The sequence below is a fragment of the Vidua chalybeata genome, chromosome 9 (assembly GCF_026979565.1).
Source record: "Vidua chalybeata isolate OUT-0048 chromosome 9, bVidCha1 merged haplotype, whole genome shotgun sequence".
NCBI lineage: Eukaryota > Metazoa > Chordata > Aves > Passeriformes > Viduidae > Vidua > Vidua chalybeata.
In genome coordinates this window covers 19,319,394-19,343,800 of record NC_071538.1, presented here as the reverse complement: position 1 = coordinate 19,343,800, position 24,407 = coordinate 19,319,394, and the positions used below count along the sequence as shown (strand labels likewise).

The window sequence follows — 24,407 nt, the reverse complement described above, 5'->3', positions numbered from 1 at the left end:
CGCGGCCCGGCCCGCCCCGGGGGCCGCGTGTGCTGATGTAATCGCCAGGCAGCCAGCGCTGAAATTCAACACCGCGGCGGGCGGGAGCTCCGCCGGTGCCGGGGCAGGCGGTGCAGCGCCGCTCCGCCGCCGGACTCCGCGGGCAGCCGCGGGGCGCCCCCGCCGCCCGGCCCCCGGCGCCCCCCCCCACCCGCCGCGCCCGCCCCCGCGGGCTGTACGCGGGCCGGGCCGCCCTCGGGCTTGCGCGGAGCTCGGCGGAGACCTCGGGGCCGGCGGGCTTTCATGGACAGGAGCTGACCCTGCGGCGGCGCGGCGCTCGGCTTTCCCTCGGATCTCCGCTGCCAGGGCAAATGCATACAAATGCATTTGGGAGCCGAGAGGACAAGGCGAGGACGCATCTCTCCCGCGGCACAAACGTAAGCGGGAGCCGGCGAGACGGGGCGCACCGCACCGGCACCCCGCCGCGGGGCCGGGCAAGGGATGGGGCTGCGGCTCGGCTCCCACCTCGGGCAGGGGACGACGAGCCCGGCGGGCAGTGTCCCCAGCTCTACCTTCCGAACCCCAGCCGTAACCCCGCGGGGTCCCCGGTGCCCCCGGCGGACCGACGGGGTGCGGGCTGCTCGGACGGCGGCCGCCTGTATCGCTGGCTGCTCCTGTCCCTCTCCTCCGCACCCCTGGTGTCCTTCTGGAGGTGCCCTATCCCGTCCATCACCCTCGTGTCGTCCTGCCCGAGCCCGCTCCGGGCAGCCTGGCTCTGGTATCCCCGGGCAGCGGGGACAGCCCGTGCCCCCTGATGCCCGAGGGGGAACGAGGATCCCGGGGCCCAGCGTCCCGCAGTGCCCGCAGTAACCTGGGGCAGCTCCTGCGCCCCTTTGGTACCTAGCTAGTAAAACCCGGCAAACAAGCATACTCAAAAGATTGTAGAATTTACGCTAAAGAGCTAAGACTACTCTCTTAATACCAGAGATAGCCAGATGAGCTGCTCTGTATTCACATGTTTTTGCAATTGGCAGAGGTATTTCTGATGCATCCTCACCTGTGATGCAAAGGTAGAGAGCTCTGTTCTCTACAGTTTACCAAAAAGCAGCCTCGATAAAATGACTGAATTTATAGTTGTAATGATATTAGACAGGTTACTTGTATATGTCTCTCTGTAAAGGGCTGGTTTTGTTCTGGCTGTGTCTTAAGTTTACTGAGCGTTCTGAGCAGGACAGAGGAATTTGTTTAGTGTTGTAGTGAGGATTATGCTGCTAAAGTGTGCCTGATATATAATCTGGGTGTACTTGAATGCTTGTGAGTAGTTAAAAGACTTCCTGAAGGTGGCCTTCCTAGGAGATCTGTTTTTAATGGTTGTGTCTTTGGGACTCCTTCAGGAATTGTCTGAGTGCAATTTCAAAGAATGGTTTTATTTTAAATCTGTAAAGGGGTATTGCTGATGGAGAAACATAGATTGCATTACAGGAAAGAGGTACAGTAGCAGAGATGCAGTTTACTCAAGCTCAAAATATGAGATAGCTTCAGAATATATCTATATGCTTCTATAATATTTACCTCATTTACTTCTGTAGAGAGTGAGCAACCTGGTCACTTGCCTGTATTAAGAAACCAGAATTGCTTGCAAAAGGATCAGGTTTCCTTAGCATATGTCAAACCAGTAAATCCCTTGCAACTTCAACCACTTTTTCCTTGAAATACCTTTAGGTCAGGCCTGTATAGGGGTGTCTCTGCAGGTTAAATAAATAAAACAACTGCATGACTTCTAAATTTCTTGCCCCATTTATTGACAGAATATTTAAAGTATGAGCAGCCTTTTATCACCCTTGTTTCTTGCAAGCACCAAGTTGTAGTATGTTTGAAGGATGATCTACAAAATATACAGAGAAAAACTCTGTATAAGAAGAGTATTTCACATGAGTAGGAATTCAAGTTGTATACTTTTTCCTTCATACAGAAAAAAAATGGTGTATGCTATCTGGAGAAGTAGTGTAAGCAATCAGAGATTTACTTTAAAACTGTTCTAAAATCATGTCTTTTCAATTTTTTTTTTCTTTTAGAAATACTAGCAGAGTTGACTGTTCTTCTGGATGTGGTAGTTACTCATTTTAAGCCAGATACTGGCCAAAGAATGGGCCACCAGGCAGGGAGTTTCCTTTCTCTGAACCCCAGTCCTGTTGTAGAACTCTTCTTAGGGCAATGCTCCTCTACCTCATCTCCTATTTCTCCCATTTCTTCAAATTGTGAAATTTGGCAAAGGATTCAGGAGCTTCCCCCCAGCTGATTGCATGGTGCCACCTGTGACCAAAGGGGATGTGTCACACCAGAGAGGTTTTGCAGGCTGTTGTGTCCCCTCAAACTGTGTTGCAAGTAGGTCTTTTAAAATTTGGGAAGCAGCACTGGACCTGCTGGCTAATTTAATTACAGCAGCAAAGAAAGTTATATTTCTTTTCATATCTTGAAAGATAAGTTTTATAAAATCTTGGGGTCTTTGAGACTTCCAGGGCATCTCTGTCCACAAGGTGCTGTGACTTTTCTGAAGCCTTTGTCAAGCTTGATGGACCCAAACTGTGCCATTCTCCTCAGCAGTCCCCAGACAGTTCCAGTGAAGGAACGTGTGTGGGGCAGGTGCTGGTGTTTAAACCATCATCCCTGAGGAGTGCAGGACTGAATGCACCTGTGGAAGTCACACTGCAGACAGGTTTACTTGTCTTTCCTAGCAGCCAACTAGTGGTATTTCTTCCTTTAAGCTTGAGATTTATGAAACTAGGCTGGAATGAAGAGGATACTGCTGTGCACGGACCAAACCTGAGCTCTTTATGCTTCTGAGTAGTCTTCAGAGGGTGGAATTTTTCATTGTAGCTTGCCACAACTTGCTTTGAAGTTTATCAGTTTTCTCATCCATCCATCACCTCTAATACAAAAAAAAACCATGGATAGTTGCTGTCCACTCTGGAGGAAGAGGCAAATGGCCACAACATGTCAAAGATTATCAGAAAGATGAAGTTAGTTTTTAGTGGTACAACAGCTCAATCACATTTGGTAGTACCTTCCTCCAAAATGATTCAATAGTGGCCCTCAGCATATATTTGCATGTACAATAGAGCAGATGAAAAGGTAGGAGAAGAGGAGGAAGTTTGAGAGACCCCTTGGCTATGCCCTAAAGCCTAGGTATTGGAACAGCTTCAGGTGTGATGTTAAATGGGGAAAAAAATAGCCAGCATTTGGGTCAGCTGAAGTCATCCACACCACATGATTCTACATTTTTCTGTTGGTATGTCCCAACATCTCCAAGAGCTGTGTACTCAGCTGAGACAGGGAGCCAAGCTTCCTGCAGCTATGGCAGATGATGGGTCAAGCCACATACACATTATGCCTGGTGTCTTAGTGGCTGTGCTGGTGTGAGAGTGAAGACTGAGAACTGACTGTTCTGCAAATGTACAGAGTGGTGATCTCAACCAAGAGGGAGGGTTTGCATGGATTAGGTTGCACATGGTTTCATTTACAAAAAATTTTACTTGTGAAAAAAGATAGAAGGAAGTCTCACTTTTCTCACGCATTAGAGGACCCCCAGCACTATGGTTCTCTGGTCCCTGTTTTTTCTCTTAGTTGGTAACTCATCTGTTCTTGACATTACTTGGAGAGCACTGGGTAAGCCAGATGTTTGTCTTTACTTCTCACTAAATGTTTCTGTCTATTCAGTTACATCTGTGTAATTTACAGCCCTGGGAACATTTTGAAATTTCTCGCTTTCCTACAATGTTTGCTGGGAAGTGACAGAGGCAGGTACCTGACAGACACAGCTTAGTACCTGGCTGGTGTAGTAGAAGAGGCTGTTGTAGTTATTAGAGAAGTCATCTTTGAATTCTGGGCTCTGGGGTTCTTTGAGCATCCTTATTTTGTAGCTAGATAAGATGTTTTATGTGATTTTTAATGGCAAATCCATTTTGCACCTTTGAAAATAATAAGGGTTAAATAAAGGGTTGTCCTGAGTTTTAGCTGATACAGTGCAATGCATGGACTTTGTTTCTGGCACAGCTGTCTCCTGTCACTGAGTTTCTCATCTGATCAAAAGATGATGCATTGTGTGATGCAGAAACTTTGAACTTGAATTCTGGGCTTTAGAACTCTGAAAAGATGGAGCTGAGTGTCCTGTAGTGGATGAGCTGTTTGGACAACAGTTTGTGTTAGGTCTTTTTCAGGAGTTGCAGAACTGCTCCAGTAGACATTTCATGCTGTAGCAGGAGAAAGCTTGAAGGGAGGAATAGCTAGGGACTGCAGTGGTTGTTAATTAAAGAACATGCCCCTACAAGCATGTTGGGATGTGTGAGGCATAGTTTCCACTTTTCTCTCCCTCTGTGATCAGAGCTGAAGCACTGATGCATATTTTTGAATTTCCTATACGTTCTGTGCATTTTCTTCTGAAAGACATGATGTATCTACCATTTCACAGCGACAATGATGACTATCATGCTTTATTGTTCCTTAAATTATTAATTTGTTCTGTTTGCCAAAATTTAAGCTCTCACAATATACAAATCCACTTGATAAAACCAGGCTATTGCTCTGTGGTTTTCATGCACTTGGATGTTTCTGAAATGTTTGAATTCCAAACCCTTTAAAGAATTAGTAAGACTTTTCACTAATTACCATTGTATGTGTGTGTATGCACATGTACTCATCTTTTCTTTCTGTTTAAACCATATGTTCCTGTATAAAGAGTGGTAGTGTTTTCTTCCTACCTTTTTTTTTTAATGTGAAAAACTGACTAATGAGCTGGCAAAATTAGGGGACATGAAGTTGTATATGTTTAGTTGCAACTATGTTACTTTCAAATACACTCGAATCCAGATATTCAAGTGCTCTCTGACCTGGTCTAGGAAACATTTTTAGTCACTCTAGCATTCCATATTATGAAAAATCTCTGAGGTTATACACATTAACGAGTAAAGGGCTTGAGTGTTATTTGATTAGTTAGTATCAGAACTATTTTTCTGACATTTTTGAAATATTTCTTCTTAGGACTGAGTAGATAGAGGCTACTATAATTGTTACATGCATCTGTTCCTGGTTGTCCAACATTAACAGAGAATATATTTCTCATTCATTAAAAGATTCAGTCACTGATAAGAGAGTGATTAGATGTTAACCTGGCTACAACGATAATTAAGAAACAGCAGACAATCTGTTCTTAATCACAGTAAAAATGTAGTCTGTACTACATTGGACACTTCTAAAGTGTCTTTTGAGCATGTAGTCTAGATCAATCTTATGTATGTTTGCTGGAAAAACTGGAACAGCAGTGTGCTATCAACATTATTTTCATACTAAATCCAAACCACAGCACTCAACCAGCTTCTAAGAAGAAAATTATCTCCCTGGCTGAAACCAGGGCAGAGAGCCTGTGATAGCTATCACTATGACACTTTTCTACCTGAGCATGGACTTATAAGCTGAAATGTGATGGGATTTTTTTTTTTTTAACTTTGTGAAGAACGTGACTTGCTTGTAACATGATAAACTTTTGTATTATAAAATTTTGACACAGCATTTTTACTTATGGGAAGATGATGTGATCTAGTGAGAAGACTGATAGGAGGTAAAAAGTATCTCAATTATCTAATGATCTCTACAGGAATTAGTTTGTCATTTTTCTTTTTTTATGGTGACATTTTTTTCTTTCCAGGAAGAAATTTACTACATAGCAGCATTTATATTTGAAAGCTGCTGCAAGAAAATATAAAGCAGATGCAGTCATTTTATTAATAAAAACCTAAAATATATGTGCTATGTCTGAGGGCATACACAACCTCAATCTTTGTGTAAATCACCTTCTCAGTATCAGTGGAAAGTTGTACAGTGTGATGGCTTTGATTCAGGACTTGTTGAAGTCAGTGGTATTCTGCCATTTGGATCTTGAATCGGGTTTCTAATTTCTTGGAGTTCTGAAACTGTAGATGTTTTCTCACATGTTTTTTCTCCTTTCTTTCTCTTTTAGGAAAGCTCTCCTTTTCATTGCAACATGTATAGCTGTGGGTGTTGCACAAGTACCCAAACAAGGTGAGAATGCTTTGTTTATAACAGAACATTTGTGTAATATGTTAGTAGATGAGAAGAGTAAATGGCTGTTGTTACTTGTGACCTTAGGTTCAGTTCATTAATTCATGTGACTTAAAGAAAATACCAATTACAGCATAATGAGAGCAAAAGTTCAAAGCACCAGTTTGGAAAAGATGACCTTTTGAAAATTGCTCAGATTTTCTGTCTATGAAATTGCTTACATATTTAAGCAAGCTCTTCATAAAAAAGAAGCCTTGTACAGTGAAAAGGCTTTGATTGTGTCTTCACTGCAAGTGGGTGTCCTTGGGGGTGGCAAGCTATGACTGAGTTACCTTTGCACTTAAGGCAGGCAAACCATGGCGCACAATACAGGCTGGCATCGCTAAACAAAATGTGAAATTTGGCATTCATTTGGCTTTGCATTCAGATGCAGATGTTGTGAGGAAATAGGGTTGTCTTGTTTTTAGTTTCTTTTTTAATCTGCCAGCTGTTATAACAGCACCAGATGTGCAGCTTGCTCTGGAGGCTGCTGTGGGAATGATAGCGTCCCGAAGTGGTGGAGGCCAAAGTGCCATTTAGTCACTTCTTATTAGCCATGAGAGTGGCAGCATCAGTTCTTCACCATGGTCCTCTGCTGTACAGGTGAAGCATGAAGTAGGTCATCTTTAGCTGGTGAGTGTGTAACTGCAAATACTCATCTGAATGCAAACAGATGGGTTGCATGGTTAAGAGAAGACTCATTCCTGATAATGTTTTGCTAGAGCCCTTTGGGATATTTCAGCAGCCTCCCACCATTATTCTCACCAATGCATTTTTACTGCTTGTCATTCCCAGAGATTGGCAAAGCTTGGTTTTTCCTTCAGTCGTGGATTTTTTTGTTTTGCTTCCCCCTGTTGCCTTTGTAGTTTTGCCCTCCAGTGTTGCCCATTGCTTGCCTGGTAAGATTGGTTGTTGATTTTTCACATCCAGCTCAATGGGGGCCATATGCTTTTGTGATGATGGGATTATCCCGGATTTTTATAATAGCTGAGCCAAGTTCTCACTGGAGGAGGGGCAGCACTGTTAGATGTGTGTGGCCTGCCCTGCTCCAGGCCTGCAGGGATGGAAAGGGAAGAGGCAGTTTTAGGGAGGCAGTTTACAGTTTCCCAGTGTAGCGGGAGCAGGTGACAGATGCCAGAGACAGCTGTGTGGTGACAATTTGAGTGTCTTCATCCCTCTAGCCCACCCTCCTCCTCTACAAAGAAATAAGCCTTTTCTCTCACTCCTCGTGTCCCTCAGCTCAAGAATTGCTTTTCACTGACCCTTCAGGTGGGGACTGTGAAAGCTGCAGGGCTGGGGGTGCAGCAACACAGGGGAGTGGGTGGAGACTGAGTCTTACCTGCATCTTGACTGAGGATGCCTCCATGCACAGAGCTTTGCAGAAATGGGGTAAAGCCTCCGGTCTCAACATGATTTTATTGAATTATTTTGTTACCAGCAGATGAAGGAATTTCCTTTTTTTCTATTATTTTGTTGGTATTGTTATTACTATTATTCAACAGCATTTCTAGATAGCCATATGAGAAGTAGTGAATGGAAACTCCTCTCCATCTTTGATGCACAAGTGCCATACGTGACTTTATTTTCTTTAAATGCTTGCTTGGGATCAAAATGATGCATTGAACCTTGATGCAACTTTTTTCCCATGAGTGAATTTGGTTCCTCTTTGGTGCACTTTATTTGCACAGAAAATCAGTTCAGAGAAGGAAACTTCCTCAGAAAAAAAAAGAGCATTTCAAATATATCCTTCAATTTCAGTATATAAGTTGCAGAGCTGCATTATTGCATTTGTGGTGCTTAGTGTTTGTCCAGGAACAGGATTGGGTGCCCATTAGGAACATGTTAATGCCTTGGTTCTTAAACTTCCTTGGCAGTTGTATTTTGAAAAACATTGTGCTGAACATGAAGATGCTACCTAATTAATGTCTTCTCTCCTGAGTTGAGGAGACAGCCTCTGCATGCTTTACCTGAGAAGCCTCTGCATGCTTTACCTGAGAAGCCTCTGCATGCTTTACCTGAGAAGCCTCTGCATGCTTTACCTGAGAAGCCTCTGCATGCTTTACCTGAGAAGCCTCTGCATGCTTTACCTGAGAAGGTACCTGTTGTTCAGTTTTATGCTGCTGTGAATCATGTCCAGTAAAGTGCATTTAAAGACACAGTATCAGACTTTAGGAATAATACTTTGAGTGGGGCTCAAGGACACACAGGATTGATGTGTCTTGCTGGCTTTCCTCTGCCAGTAACCTGATCTGGCATCCAGGAGAGCATTTGTTGCAGCCAGGTATCTTAGTGTACCCAGTTGCAGATGCATCATCACCTGGGAAATGGGCAGTCTGATGAGTAATTACTCTTGGTTCTGGTGGAGCTGACTGATGAATGGCCCTTTTCTTTTCCCTTACCCACACTGGAAAAGGGAAAGGGAGAGATGTGTGTACTAAGGTTGCTGAAACAGGGACAACATCTCAGAGATCCTGCTTTCAGAGTAGCCATGAGTATGGAGCAATGTGGGAAATGAGCAAGAGAGACTGGATGGAGTATGCGTGTGAAACAATCCTGTAGTCAAATCCCTTCATCCCTCCCCAGTTCCTTTGTGGGGTTATTTTTGTGCCATGTGAGGGCCAGAAGGCTTTTTGTCAAAGCTGGTATAAGGTTTTGCCTTACCTCATGCTGCAGTAAGGTTGTGAATTTTTAAAGATCTCCTTGAAGGTGAAAGGAAAGCACTTGACACCAAAAACCCAAAACAACATTTCCTTCAAGAAGTTGAGCTGTTACAGTTTGGGGGACTAATGGGCTGAATAAGCAGTAAGTGAAGACAGATGTTTTGCAGACATGAGTAAACAAAGAAAACTGACAACTGATAGGTAAAGCAAATAGTGGTTGTCATGCTGGGAGGAAGAATGAGAGGGTTGCCTGCTCCCAAAATCCAGTGTGCTGCCAAGAGCTTCTGAAAGCCTTAAAATAAAATAAATATGCATGTTGGACCAGAAGTGAAATGACTGGCCAAAAAAGTTTGGAACAGCCTTTTGGCTTGACAGTGGGTTAACATGCAGCAAGTCAGCAAGGAGTAATTCCTTTATACTTACTTTTTTTGATGTCATTTTTCACACAATATTTATTTGTGTTTAGCTCTCTCAAGACCTGTCATTGTTTGCAGAAATCTATTTGCAGGATAGAAAAAAAAATCTTATTCATCATCATGCTGATGATTTTCTTTCATAACTTTTAAACTATGAGCTCTTTTCAAATCAGAACTGCCAAAAATTTAGCCATTTTGCTTGCAGTTTGCCATTTATTAGTGATAGGCTTGAATGTAATTTTTAAGCTGACTATTTTAAACCAGTTTACGCTTTTTATTTTACACTTGAATTTATAATATTTTTGATAGATCACATGCATTACTATTTTTAAATAAAAATATGTAATTAAATTTTTTTTAAAAATACAACTACTTGCCCAGTATTTCAGGTTAGGATGTGATATTTGGACACAACTTTAGGTTAGGCTAGCAGCTGTTCTCCTTGTGCAGTCAGCTGGCCCTGCCAGTGCACAGAAGTAGTGGAGCAGTGTATTCTGCCTTTGGGGACTATTTGTATGTATAAGACTGCATTTCCCAGAGCTCAGGATCTGTGTTTCTTCCCAGCTCCCCTCCACAAGGGCAGTGCAAGCACAGCTTTCTGCTCCAGAGCTACAGGCAGGCCAGGGTCCTGGCAAAGAGTGGTGGTTCATTAGCAGAGGCACTGTGCTTCAGAGCTCTGCTAGAACCTGACCTCTGTTATCAGCCTGACAGATAAAAATACAGCCATGGTGAATTAATTGCTCTGAGGCAAAACATCTTGAGATGTTGGCATACACAGGACTTTCTGCAGAAATACTTTTTCTCCATACCTCTGTCTGCTCTGGCTACTCGCCAGGATAGTCTTGGCCCGTCCATGGATCTCAAATGTGACTAGAAACACTACAAGGTGAGTAATTAATTTTCAAGATGTACGGTGTGTTCAGGTTGATGCTTTTGGCTCCAACTTATAAATCACTCTCAAGGAAATCTCAGGCACTTCTCATAATTTAGCACTGAAACTAAGCCAACATCTGTCTATTCTTAAAGTTTGCTATGAACACATTCAGTAAACAGAGAAAGGGAAACTGGGAAAGGAGACCTTTTTTCTGCTTAGAGCATAAATATCCATTTGTTTCAGTGGCTCTTTTCCTTTAATATTGCCGCAATTCCTTAACTTTTCTTCTTTACTCTAAATTTTTGTTGTGCCTTATAACAGTTTTATTTACTTAGTATAAGCATGTCCATAACAAAAGTAGCCTCAGCAAAATACTATAGTAAGTGCCTGTGTCTGCCCAGTCAGGCTTATTTGATTAGTGCAACTATTAGATACTACAAGTAATTTTTAATATAGGTGTTTCACTGAAGTTGTTCCAGTGAGAGGTGGAAACAGATGATATCATATGCTGCTGTACAACGCTCTTTATGAAAACTAGTCTTCAATTTCCCTTTGTGGAAAAAAAAATCCTAAAATATAGGTTATGGGGATCTTGAACTCATCTGGTCTTAACTCCTGCTGGGGTCAGAATCAACGTTGAAGTCACTTCAGGTTGTTGGGTTCTGTCCACTTGGTCTTTGAAAATCTCCAAGAATTGAGATTTTCCCATGTCTCTGCCCCCAGGTCCAGCACTTGGCCACTTTTGTGGTGGGAATGCTTTTTCTTTGTATGGAGCTGAAATTTCTTGTGTTGCAGCTTGTGACTGTTACTCATCAGCTTTTCTCTCTTCTCCCTACGGCCTCAATTCAGATAATGGACAATTTTATTTAGATTCCCCCAAACCTTCCTGTCTCTAGGCCAAGCAAATGTTGTTTCTTCAGCCTTTTCCCAGGTCGTATGTTTTAGCTCCTAATCTTCTTGTTCCATATTTGCTGGACTGCATTTTGATTCAACATCTGCAATATTTCTGCACCTTTTACAAACACTCAGGCAGGCAATTTTTACCAATCAATCTATCAATGCCATAAATGCTATCTTATTTTGAGCTCCTACAGAAAGGCTCCTGGGGGTATGTGGTTAAGCCTTTGCAGTGTTTCAGCTGCGTCATAAGGGATGTAACAGTGTCTTTATATTCATTCTGGAGGAAGGTGTCTATGCCCACCAACTCCAACTTGCCCAAATCTGATTTAGGCAATAAGAAATTAATTGGGTCACCTTCAACTGTTGATTTACCCAAAGGCGGCTTTGATTTCATATCTCAGAACAGAAATGATTTCAGTTTATCAGGATGATAGATAATTGTGTTTCTACCCATTAGGTGAAGATATTTAGCCAGGTAAAAGATGGAGACACTGTATGGCATAGACTAAGGAAAGGCTTAAAGGACAGCTCACATTGAATGAGAAACTAGGGACTCTAACAGTGAACAAACCACTGCCCATACTTCCCTGTAGGAAGACCTATCCAGATTTCTATATGCAAAGCCAAATCCTACAGAACATCAATCAGTAGGACAGCTGGCTGCTCTGTCTCCTTATTGTCTCCTGCTGTGGAGTGCATTCTTAATTCAATGCCTTGTCATGGTGGCTGCAGCCTTGTGCACTTCAGGGGGAGAGATGAGCCAGAACACAGGAGCACTACCCCTTGGGTCCTGACAATTCTCCTCTTTCCTTGCTCCTCACCACTTGCACTGCTCCAGAGTTCACCTTATCCATGGCTCGAACAAGTAAACTGTGTGGAGGGGAAGGAGGCGTTACTGTGCTGTAAATAGCTTGTCCTTTCTTATAAACAAAGCAACCCTTCCCTCAAATGCTTAGATTTGAACTTTTTAGATAAAGAGCAACAGCATGGATTTACTGCAGAAGTTTTTTTGTAAAGGAAAACTTTTCTAAAAAAAGAGTAATTCTCTGTTCAAAGAGTAGGCGGGATTAGCTAAATAGATAAGGAACTAACCAAAGTGTATTCACTGATCACTGGAAAGTTTGAAGAGAGCAAATGAAGATTTTTCACTTTCATAAGTGAATTAACCTAAAATGGGCATTTGATGGACCTTTGTTTGTTTGTTTTGTTTGGTTGGGTTTTTTTAAGATGGAAATTTTGTTCTGGCTTTAATTATTTGATTTATGTGAAAGATCAGTGCCTTCCAGGACCTTACTCTGTGTAAGCTCTGAGAGGTACAGATTTATTAAAATGTTGTGTATACATTTGTTTATATGAATCTCAATGTATGAGCTTGTAAATGAAATCAACAGTGTGCCTTTATTTCTTTTTACAGCAATAGATGTTCTTCATCAACTAGGCCTTGTGAAAGATGTCCAAGAGCCTTCAGAGACAACAGTGCCCTCAACATCCTCTCTGTTACCTCAGGGTGTTCGTCTAACTGCATCAGGAGCGGTGCTAAGCAATGATGCACATATTGAGTCCCGTGTCACTCAAGTCATACCGTCGAATCTAGGGCATCAGTTCACCTTATTGGTTGGGTTGTACTCTTACAGAGCCAGTGATGCTTTTCTTTTCAGTGTTAGGAACAAAAGCGGACTGCAGTTTGGTGTCCAGCTGCTACCGAGAAAGGTAGTGGTGTACACCGGAGGGAAGCAGCCCGTGTACTTTGATTATTGTGTTCATAATGAACAATGGCATTCATTTGCCATTGGCATTGGGGACAAGACTGTCTCGCTATTTGCTGAGTGTGGAAACAAGTACTACAGCAGTGAAGTACTTTCTGAAGTGGGGACATTTGATTTGGAGGGTGTATTTACCCTGGGAAGGATGAACTCTCACTCTGTCAGCTTTGAAGGAGTTATATGTCAGCTCGATATTATTCCCTCTGCAGAAGCCTCTGCAAACTACTGTAAATATGTGAAACAGCAGTGTCGCCAGGCTGAAACCTATCGATCTCTGCGTGGGGCTCCGCCTCTGTCAGATGGGCTGGATGCTTTTTCAAAGATGATTATTGATGAGGAAAACCAGGAAGATATATCAGCTTATAGATGGAAAGAAGTATCAAACATGCCTGTTACCAACGTTGCTCAGATTCACTTTTTACCAGACCACTTCGAGTTAAGAAATGCCTCTGTATGGGAGTTTGCAGAGACCAAACCTCTGTTGCTGGAAGCTTGGCCTCAAACAGAACTCCAGGAGAACATCGCTCTGTCTCTTCAGCAGCAGGAGATGAGCAGAAAAAGAAACATCACTAAAACCCCTGCAGGATCATATCCAAATAGTTCAGCTAATACCACAGGAGATGCAGGCAGACATAGTGAGCCTTCTCTGATCTCCCCTGTAAAACAGAGTAAAACTAAAAGCAAGGGAATGGAAAAAGCGAAACAGCATTCAGAGGAACCAAACAAAAAGCAGCAAATCTTCAACACAACCCTGTACAGTTTGCCTGCTGAGCTCCCTCTGGATAATCAACTCCATCTGGGGCAGGAAGGTGCATTTGATGCTGATGAGACTTATCATACAGAAAGCAATTATGAAAATGGTATTGATAATTATGCTTATGACTATGAAGATCTTGGCAAAATGTTTGAAAGGGGAAGTGTCAGAGGTCCAAAGGGGGAAACTGGACCTCCTGTAAGTTATCTTTATTACTCTTTTTACTGTATTGCAGCAGCATACATTTAACAAAGGCTTTGAAAGAAGCCTTTCCAAGCATGCCAAAGCTGTGACTGCAATTTCTCCCAGCTGTATTGTACAAATGCTTGTCTGCCTTAAATATGTCTTTTTCTCACATGTAATTTCAATGTAAGTGTCATATACTTTTACTTACTGGAAGAATATCAAGACATCCAAGATATTCACGCGCTGGTGAAGTGGTAGGCAACCCAGACTTCTTTAAAATTTGGAATGCAGCTGGAGGTTTGTAGCTACTAATTACAGAGACTGCTCACATAATAAAATTGCAGGCTAATTTAATGCAGTTCACAAATATGGGTGCTGGTCCATAAAAAGAACAACCAGGCTGCTTGGAAGACTGACACTGTTGTCTTAGTTGAGCAATGCTGTCAAAATTTATAGTTGTAGAAATAGACCAGCTGCAGAATCTAGTCTTCAATCATTCATAACCCAAGGTTATGGGGTTAAGCAAGCCTGCATGGAAAATGGTTTTTAGAACAGTCTTACAAGATTTTGAGGTGTTTTTTCAGTTCACAGGGTAAGTGATTTTTGAGACAATTGCAAATGCACAGTAGTGTTTTTAATAGAAACTCATTTCTCCTTTCTTATTGTGCGCACAAGGCTCATAAACTTTTTAGTACATAAAAATGTGCCCATATATATGAAGCTACAGACCAGAAAGAACATCAGTTCCTGCTTAGCCTGGGAAATATGATAGATCATGCTTTGTGCTTGTGTGAGATTTTGGTTAAAAATTTTAAACCATTGCATGAAGTAAATAATTTCACTTGCTTTTTTTGTTTGTTTGGTTTTGGTTTTCTAAGAGTTCATCTGTGTGATTATTACTGGAAAGCAATCTGATATGTGTTAAGCAGCTCCTAATATATATTTAAATATGGCCATAAATTTATTGTGTCTATTCTTTCAGCACTGAAATATTTTTTCCTTGAACTAGTTAACAACTAAGAACCTATTCAGAAGTTCACTTTTTACTCTAAACAGGATACAGGCTCAAAGTAATTGTTACACAATTGAAAAATGTGTTAACAAGTAATTCACGCTACTCCAGAAGTGCTCTTGCTTAATCTTTTTTGATTGTGAAGTCAGTCTTTTTTTCTGTCTTTGTCCCTTATGATAGCATTCATAGTGACATGTCACTAAGTATGTAGCTGTCATCAGCATGAGGTTAATTTCAGTTTTTGGACATTAGGATGTTTAGTAACTACTAATGGAAGGTTTTAATTTTAGCCTGTATCTTGTTTGTGGTGATTTCAGTCAGCTCTTTTTCACGTGTTACAGAAATGACTGCTGATAATGTTAATTGAAACTCCAAGCAAATGCTCTGGGTTGTTTTTCTAGACACTACACAGAGACACTACACATACAATGGCAAAGATGACAGCTAACTTGAAGGGTTCTGAGGTGTCAGTTGCCATCTTCAATGCTGTCTTATGGACTGGGGCTGGACAAGTTTGTCTTGCTTAGGAATGCAGGCTGCACTCTGTAGGGAATATGGTGCATTTGTACTGAGGTATTTTGCTGGGTCAGGATTTAGATAACATGCCCAAGGTCTTAAAGATTTGTGGTAGGGCTTTGTGGGCCTCAGGTTGACTGAAGGGACCAGCAGCACCTGCTGGAACAGAAGCAAAGCTAAAACTCTGCTCTGCCAGAGAGGCTGACACCAAAGGGAGAGGAGAGCTCTGCATGAAACTAATTGTGCTCTATGGAGACTGTGTGGCTCAGTATCTGCTACTGCTGTTGGTCTCAGACTTGAAGAGATGATCTTGGTTTGCTTTCTCAGTCTAGTCCTCCCATGCAGAGAAGATGAGAATGCAGCTCTTATATGTGTGGCTCCAACACTTAATACATAAATACTCATGGAGTCTGCAATGAGGAGCTTAAAAAGCAGCACTGAAGAACTTGAAAACTTCCCTTGCAGCAAAAAGTCCTGATGAGGCATGAAAGCCCCTCTTTTTACTTCTTTTACTATGTTGTAGTTGGTTTGAATCTTCTTTCAAGATTTGAACATAGAAGTTAATGTCCATTCTATTGGAACTGACAGGCAAGAACTAGCTTTTGTGGTTCTTAAACTACTCAGCTTCTTGTAGCTTTTAATCATCTACCAGAACTGATTCTTGCCTTGTATAATTAGGCCTCTTATATTCCATGATCCCACAGCTGTGGAATTCGCCCACCGCTGCAAAGCAGGACTCCAGAACTCAGGCTTTCATTTATGGATAGTGTATAAAAAGGGAACAGCTATTTATTCAAAACTATTAAGACCCTGATTAAAATTCTAGCAGCTGCAATGGCCAACCCCCCCTAGAAAAATATCAAGTGAGTTTAAACTGGGGTAGTAAGATTTCCTGAATTACTACTTTCAAGGGAATGCTGCTGTGTTCATCTGATGAGCCACTCCTTTTTGGGATGCAGAAGGATGTTGGCAATGTGCAAAGATTACAAAAATAAATGTGGTGTGTATTTTTAACTGTTTAACTTTCAAGCTGATATTTTTCATTGCACAATCCTAAAGTAGTCTGCAATAACGTGGTGCATAGTCCCACACTGGTAGAAGGAGAGGCTGATGTGAGCTAAAGGGCTGATTTCTGTTACTTGGTAGTAGGTAATTGCATCTTCAGGCCTATCTGCACAGGATGTGGCCTTCCAAGAGAAATGAGCTAGGAATTAGTTTCCTCTATTGGAAAAGTTTTTCTAGATTTTCAGGGTACTCTGCCAGAAGGAGGAATGGTAGAAGACCAAATGGTGATGTTCCTTCTAGCTGGTAAAGAGAAGCAGTCTGGAATTGTAGCCAGGAGGAAGGGGAAATGGCAAGCCCTGCAATGAGCAGAATTGAGTCCTGGATGAGATGTCCTATTGCAATTGAGAGATGTGAGAGTAAGAACCCTGGGAGAGCAGTGCAGAGATCCTAAATGCAGTGCTAAATGAACAGCAGTAACTTCCCTTTCACACTTAGCTTATTTCACTTATTTTACCCACAGCTGACCTTTCACACTTCTGCTGATTGCACTCTTTGCTAATTTCTCAGTTGAATAAAATTGCTTCTTGAGGCTCCCCATGACCACAGGGGATATATTGGTCACTTAATCTCTTTCATGCATTTCCCTGCCCAGGCTGAGAAATCTTAGTACCTGATGATTCAGACAAAAAGTTTAGATTCTTGCAAGTTTATTTTTAGTAGCAAATAGTAATGTTATTGTTAAAAATTCAAACATTTAATTGAATTCCCCTAAAACTGCTGCAGTTTATCTTCTACACAACAATATTGAAAAACTTTAATCCATAACCCAAAGCCATATATATATATATATATATATATTCCTCTGAGGTTGATGAGATTGCTTTGACCATTGTAGGAATTTTTGACAGAGAAAGGGAGACTTCCACAACTGTAAAGAAAGGAGGTTAATAATACAGAGGTGGCTGTCTTCTCTAGGGCATTTGGAAAGAGAAGTGTGCAGATTTTATTGTTTCCAGTGAAATGCAAATGAAACAAGAATTAAAACAATAGGTGTACATTCAAATTTGGCAGGATCCTTGTTGCTCAATAGTTAAATTAATATCTGTATTAAGTGTTTAAAGAAGGTAAACAAAGCAGCTAGGGGCACAAAGAAAAATTCTGAGTGACAAGATTGGAATTCCAAATGGTCTAAAACCGGTGGGAATAAACTTAGTGCAATAATACAGAAATTAAAAGTATGAATAGATTATGGGGGAGTGACTGCTTTGAGAGTCATGAGGATCATAGATTGGTATCATACTGCAGCAGAGAATAAATACATCTTTCTGCTGTGATGTTTGATACATGAGGAGGAGTGGTGAGTATCAGAGACAGGCTACTTTTTCTCCTGGTTTGGGTATGATGAGGTTGCAGTTTGGAGAAGTGTCCTCAACTTTAGATGAGGAGCTTTAAAAAGGATATGGACAGATGGAAAGGATTGAGATGATTGCAATAATACAGGTAGAGTTGTAGAAAATATGATTCTGAGCAAAGTTTAAAGCAGAAGTGTGTTTAGTAAGGAAAGTTAGGAATGAATATAGTTATAGTTTTGTAAAGGGCTAGTTAATAAAGATTCTTTTTTGCCTCTTCACATAAAGTGTGGCAAGACAGAGAAGGAAATTTTAGGTGGGATAAAAAGAAAACATAGGTTATCAGAGTGATGCCTGAACAATAGAACAAATTATATTAGCAGTGTTAGAAGTGAAATTTCCTCATGGGGTGGTTTTAGAATAGTTTTGGAGCTTGATGATTCTGTTTACTTCACTGCTGCACTACAGGTATTTTGGTGATGATGTGCAGAAAGTTTCATGGGTGTTTTGTTCTGCTGAAGGACTACCTGCCTTCATATTTGATGAATCAGGTGTTAAACTTGTATGTTTCTTTAACTTAGTCTTTTTTAAAAGAATAGTTTGAGGTGAACTGGGTTTGAGTGGCTGAGATACAGTCAAGAGCCTTTTAAAGAGAAACTTCATAGTTGCTTCACAAGAGAAAGTTCAGTGTGTAGGATTTAGATGTTGAATGGCATGAGGATCAACATGTGCCTGTGCAGAAGTTTTAACTACTTAATGCAGAATTTATTGCCATGCATCTGAAATCTTAGACTTGCTGTATGTAAATGAAATGTTTCCTGTTACCTCTGGGTAATAGGTCAAGTTTAAAACACATGTAACACAAGTAACACAGGGCTTCAGTACCTAGGAAAATAATTTATTTCATGTCTAGGAAAGTTCCTTACATTTATTCCAGTGACCATTGGAAAGGCTGTGAAAATTTCTGGAAGAGTAGCATCTACTTTTATTATTTCAGGATTATGCAATGATTAATTGGAACTTGAGTTTCTTTGCTCAGTAGCTAAATGAAGCTTTTACAATTCCTAAAGACAGTAAGTTGTAGTATCATTCTTAAGGTACAAATGATCTGTTTTGAGCAAACTGATTTGGTTAAATAATTTTAAGTTAGCATCTGTAATATTTATATAAAGTAACTTTTCGTTTTGTTTGATAGTGGTGGTCAAAGTGTCAAATGCTAAAAATCACATTAACATCTCTAATTGCTTCGGATTTGTTTAATTACTGTTTCCAGTAGTTGGAAGAAAAGCTATTCAAACGAATGACTTATTCCTTGGTTTAAGAGAGATTGGCTTACTCTCAGATGTTGATTTCTGTGGTTTACATGGATGCCTGAGAGGCTTAAGTAGCTTCCTAGCAAGTATAAAAATAGTCATACTGATTTGAAGTTGTAGTTGCTTTCCCAGATTGTAGAAATACATAGGACAGAATAACGTGGAACTGCTGGTTGGGAAAGCATGTCCAGGAAGACTTAGGTGTGCTCTACTGAGCTCTGCTCTCAGCAGAGATGTTGCCTGAGTTGCAGGGAGCAATCTGTACTGGAGGCTAAAGAGTAACAGCCTCTGGTTAAGGAGAGTCCTTTAATATTTTAATCAAACACCTGGATGGTCGGGGCTAGCTGCTTATTATTGTGAACCAGAGACTTCATCTACAACAGCTGACTTTGTTTTAAAGTGCCCTGGGAAAGTGTTATTAATCTCTGTCTGCCTAGTTCAAAATTTTTCTGCCTCTTTTAGGGGTTTTTGAGGGCTTGGTTGTGATTAGGTTTTCCTTTATTTGTGCTTTTCTTTTTGTAATAAAAGAGATAGTGATGTTTGAATTAGAGTAGTCAAAGTACGGGTGGAATGGATTTGGGTGTTTGTTTATTTGTTTTCTGTTGCAAAGGAAGCAGATAGTGTTTAAAAAAATTTAGAAGCCACATAGGGAAAAATATTCTCACTGCCCTCATTCAATAAATCGGCAACAAAGATCAGGGATCTTAATATTCAGTAAGATTCTTTTAGGAAAACGGTGGGGTTTAGCTATTCATGTATTTTTAAGGAAATGTCTGAAACAGGGGTAGAGAAGAACACAAATCACAAAAGAATGCACACTAGTTGCAACTATTTCACTTAACAAAAATATGTTTTCATTTGTAGTCCCAGGATAACTATCTAATCAAAAGGCATCTCTTAACTTACATTTTGAGAGGAGATATTAAAAACACACTGCTTCAGCAGGGTAGGGTGGGAGCTCTCTGTGCCCTTTCAAGTGCATTTTTGAACCTGGACAAGAATGCCAGGTCAAGAGTTTTCCATGTATGTCCCTGTTACATTTCTTGTGCTATTAAACATTTTTTGGTCTTCTTCAGAAAAATGAGGATGTTAATGAGCATTTATGCAATCATAATGAATAGAGAACACTCTCTGCTAAAAGCATGACATGCTATGGTTTGATCTAAAGACCAGGGGAAGTGCAGGTATGGGTTTTAGCATGACTTAATGTAGCATGTAGGGACATGCAGATATTCCCAACTACATTTAAACTCCTATGTTTATTATGATTAATTGGAGAGGAAATAATTAATATTTTTAGTTCTTCAGAACAACAGTGGTTCTCCCAGCACTGTGCATAAGTGATCTGTATTTTGGCCAAAGTAATGTAATTAGCTTGACGATGCCTAAATTCCATAATCAGTACTGTCTTCTCTGCAGTGACATTACCTTTTCAAGAAAAAAAAGTATCACACAAACTGGAGGTTTTCAAGAATTCAACTTCTGTCTTAATGAAATATTGCTTGCTAATAAAACCCTTAAGGCTATTTGTCTTTTTTTCCTTCCTCAGTTCCCCTTTTTATCTCTTTCCTGTTTAACAAAACCTTCATGTTGGTGATTTCAGCCACCATAATGGCCCTTCTGGTTTTCCTGGTATTCCTTTCAGCCAGTTTTCAGCACTGTTGTTTGCTGGTGGGCAGTGTGGTACTCGGTGTTTTGCCTGGTGTCTCAGCTGAGAGGATGTCATACATACAGGGCAAGGGAGTGTGAGGAAGCCTGGCTGAAAGAGCAGGTTGAACCCCTAACTGCTCTCATCCACTGACCTCCCTCAGGTGTGACTTTCCTGATGCCCATATGCCCTTGCAGGAAGTACATGGTTCCTGTTACAGCTGGGGCTTGCTGTGCAGGCACGTGGATGGGGGTGAACTCGCCCTTAAGAACAGCCCATCCCTCTGTAGGACTCCAATTTGATAGGGGAAATATAATATAAGGTAGTGCAGATTTTAGTTTAGAGCACTCATTTGTGTTTGAGTACAGTGAAGTAGATCCTGGGGTTTTGAGTCTGAACAGCAGTCATTATATAGAAAAGGAAAGGTTTCTATGTTCAAAACAACCAGATATGCAGGGGCTGTTACCCTGTCTAATAGGGTGACTAATAATCTAATTCATTTGCAAAAGATACATTTGATCATATATTAGCATCTTAAAAAGTCTGCATTATCATTAAAGAGAATGATATTCATTATATAGAAGGGCAAATGGGCTGCCAGTTATTCTTAGTAGAAGCTTTTAATAGGAAACTGAACAGTAATCTGTCCACATTTATTTTCTAGATTTCATATTTGTAATTTCTGTGAGGTGGTATCTTATTTTTTCACAGTTACTCCAACCTTTCTGAAATGTTTGGCATGCCAGCAAGCTTATTGAAGAGACTTAATTATTCTCTATGCTTTGTTTAACAATACATTGCACTTGCTTTCTTCATCAAATATTTTCTTCCTTTAGTACCAATACACTTGACTAAAAGTTACTATCCAGATTGTTAGTTCCAATTTCTCTGACATAAGATACCTTCTAAACAGAAATCTAATTTGCAGGCAAATTAAAAACAAGCTTTCTTGTATTTTCGGAATTGGTTTTTAAATTGAGGAGGTCAGCACGAGCACAGGGTTGTTGTCAGTTAGCAAAACTGGTCTAATCTAGAGTTGTGATACTGTCCTTGTGTCAAGTTTTAGCCTCAACTGCTTTGATTTTCTATCACCAGGGTCCTCCAGGTCCTCCAGGTTTACCTGGTCCTTCAGGGAAGAGAGGTCCTCGGGTGAGTAAAACAACTATGTTCTTCTACACCTCTAGGCAGGTCACCAATAATCAGACTGGAATTTGTAGAATTTTATTTTTCTCAACTTTATGCATATACATCTTTATTTATTTATTTATTTATATGCATGCAATCACATTTTGTGATTATGAAAGTGTATGATTCTGAACATTTGGCAGATAGGTTAAAGCAAGACAAACAAACTGTTTCTCCTGCTGTGAGCTTCCAGCATGGTTAATTCCATGTTTGGGTGCATACACTGAGCATTGTTATATTTGTACCTGGCTTTTGCTGCTCCCAGAATTAACTTCTAGTTTTTCCATGCTGCTCCCATCTGCTGCAATCTAAAGCCACATTCATTTGTTTTGGAGTGAGGGGGAGTGAGCAATGCAGCCTCAGAGGAGCAGGCACAGATACAAAATTAACCACTGCAAGACAGAGAGGGGGCGGGGAAAAGTAATCCCAAAAATCTCTTTTAGTCTCTTGAGCTTCAGCAGCTTGATCCTAGGTTACTGTCAGGGCACTTTGCTAAAGAAATGAGCAGTAGGAAGTGGTCTATTTTGTGTGAGTGGGTGCAGCCCAGCAGGAGCAGGGACAGCAGCCTTGTCCTGTGCCTGGGGACAGAGCACGGGCTTTGCCACTGTGCCCCCACTGCCATGAACGGGGGAGAAGCCTGTGCTGTGCCACTCTACACATCATTAGTTAAAGGGGCCAAAGAGGGTGAATCTCTGTGCTATTGTGACTAAAACCATTTGCTTGAGCAGTCCCTGAGGTCATGGTTCATCGGGATGGGTTTTAGGGGAAGGGCAGCTGGAGAGAGCAGGTGAAGGTTTGGTGTGGGGATGAGAAGGCCATGGTAGCTGGGATATGGATGGTTGTGGCTGGAGTCAGCAAGGCAGATGGAAAGTGGGAGAAAAGGGAGTAGTTTATATGAGGGCTCAGCAGATGTGTGGGAGGAGTTTTGGTTCTGCCTTTGAGGAAGGTTTAAACAAGATCCTGCTCCTGTTGAAAGCCAGCACAGCACAGGATGTTCTACATTTGGCCTGAAGAGCACTGCTCAAAGAGACCAAAAGCCAAACTGATGTTCCAGAGCATTTTGGAGGCAAGGGAGTAGAAGACACACATTTAAAAGTATAAAATGAAAAACATTCATGATCAAATTCATCTCTTCATGACTTCTTGGATCCTTCTGTGTAAGAGCTGACAATTCTTACAAATCAGCTTTTTTATGTTGCACACTGCCTGTGGCAAGGATATGTCTGGCATCAGAGGCAGGATCTCACATATCCGAGTAGATCCTCACAACTGGGAAGTTTTCTTTGTTTTAGAGGAGGCTGTCCATATGTTTAAAGCCAAGCCTGTTGGTGAGATTGCCCTTGCCCAGCTGCAATTTTTTGGGGATTTTTTTTCTGAAGGTCTTGTTACAGGTATAGAGTACTTAAAAGCACAGTGCTCTACTGTGTGAGTTCTCTGGATTAATTATTGTGTAGGACACACTTTCCAATGTGAAGGGACAGCTTACAGTAAGGTGCCTGGAAAAGTATGAAAATGGCTGAGATGAGTATTTACTAATAATTCTGAGTTTAAAATAGATTTATACAGGCCAAGCAAGTCTATAAAACTATTTGATAAAAAATAAATGGTTTTGAAATGTCAGTGTTCTTTAGTTTGTGCAATACTGATAAATTCAGGCAGGTGCAGCTAGTGATGGTGTATGACAGGAGTTTTGTGAGCCAAAATGTCTGTGAAAACTTTACTGACTCAAAATTCAGCTCCTCATCTAGTAGCCTGCCCTGTGACTTCTGTTTTCCTTCACATGAGTTGCCATTTGTGATCCTGAAACGTGACTCAAGGTGTCAAAGGGAAAGAGCAGAGTGCAGAGCGGCATTGCCTGGGCCTTCATCAGAGTGTGTGTCCAAACCTGATCCTGACAGAGATCCACATGGCTGGGGCAATTGGGGCATGTATGATTAATGGTTAGAGATTTCCACTGAAAACTGATCTTGATCCCTGCAATTCTATGGTTAAGAAGTTCACATATGACAGTGTTTCCTAAGTGTCTTGCCTTGTTCCAGGTTTCTTGATAATGAAATTTCAGCGGTTTCAGAATTAGTGATGACATGAAACTCCTCTGATGCCTCATTCCATGAGAATCCTTTTGCACTTCTCTATTCCAGTACTGTGCCCCAAGACAGCAACATGCTGCAGGCAGTGAAAGCAGGAGCCACTGCAGCACTGCAGCTATGCTGGCACTTTCTATTTGTTTCCTTTCTCCTAAATCCCTGAGAGTGCCTCCAGAGTTGCCAGTGTGCAAATTAATCTCTCAAACAGCATGTGGGATTAGCATTTCTGTGGGGTTATGTCAACATTGTCATTAGTGAGAGGGAGCACTTAAAAGATGCAGTTTTCAGTGTTACTGCAAGGTGTAATTGGTAAAGGAGGAAAGACAAACACTGAGTTTATCTGTTGTTAGACCACTGAATATACAAGAAAGTTCAAAAATATTCTTATTATATTTGGTATTTGGATTTTGGAAGAATTTTGGCCTTAGAATTCAACAGAAGCTTTGTTGCCAGTTTATCAGGGACAGATTTTCGCCAGTTTGGTCCTTTGGTACTTGGAAGAGGAATAGCTGCTGACAACCATTGCAACAAATATTTTCCCTAATGTGCAATTTTTCAAGGAGTGAAGATTGCTGAATGTGTTGCAGGAACAGACACTTATACTGGGAGGCGTAGATAGTCTTGATAGCTTATTCTGTTCCTGGAG

The 24,407-nt window shown here is 41.1% G+C and overlaps 1 protein-coding gene across 1 annotated transcript in view; it reads left to right on the top strand.

Annotated features, from left to right (window-relative positions):
• The first annotated feature begins 312 nt into the window (after positions 1–312).
• Positions 313–24,407, top strand: part of COL24A1 (collagen type XXIV alpha 1 chain) — a 119,732-nt gene continuing 95,637 nt past the window's right edge. Inside the window, exons 1-4 of the mRNA XM_053950875.1 lie at positions 313–416; positions 5,993–6,054; positions 12,358–13,658; positions 21,585–21,638. Of these exons, the coding sequence (XP_053806850.1) occupies positions 361–416; positions 5,993–6,054; positions 12,358–13,658; positions 21,585–21,638 (1,473 nt within the window). The 5' untranslated portion in view covers positions 313–360. The remainder of the gene's footprint in view (positions 417–5,992; positions 6,055–12,357; positions 13,659–21,584; positions 21,639–24,407) is intronic.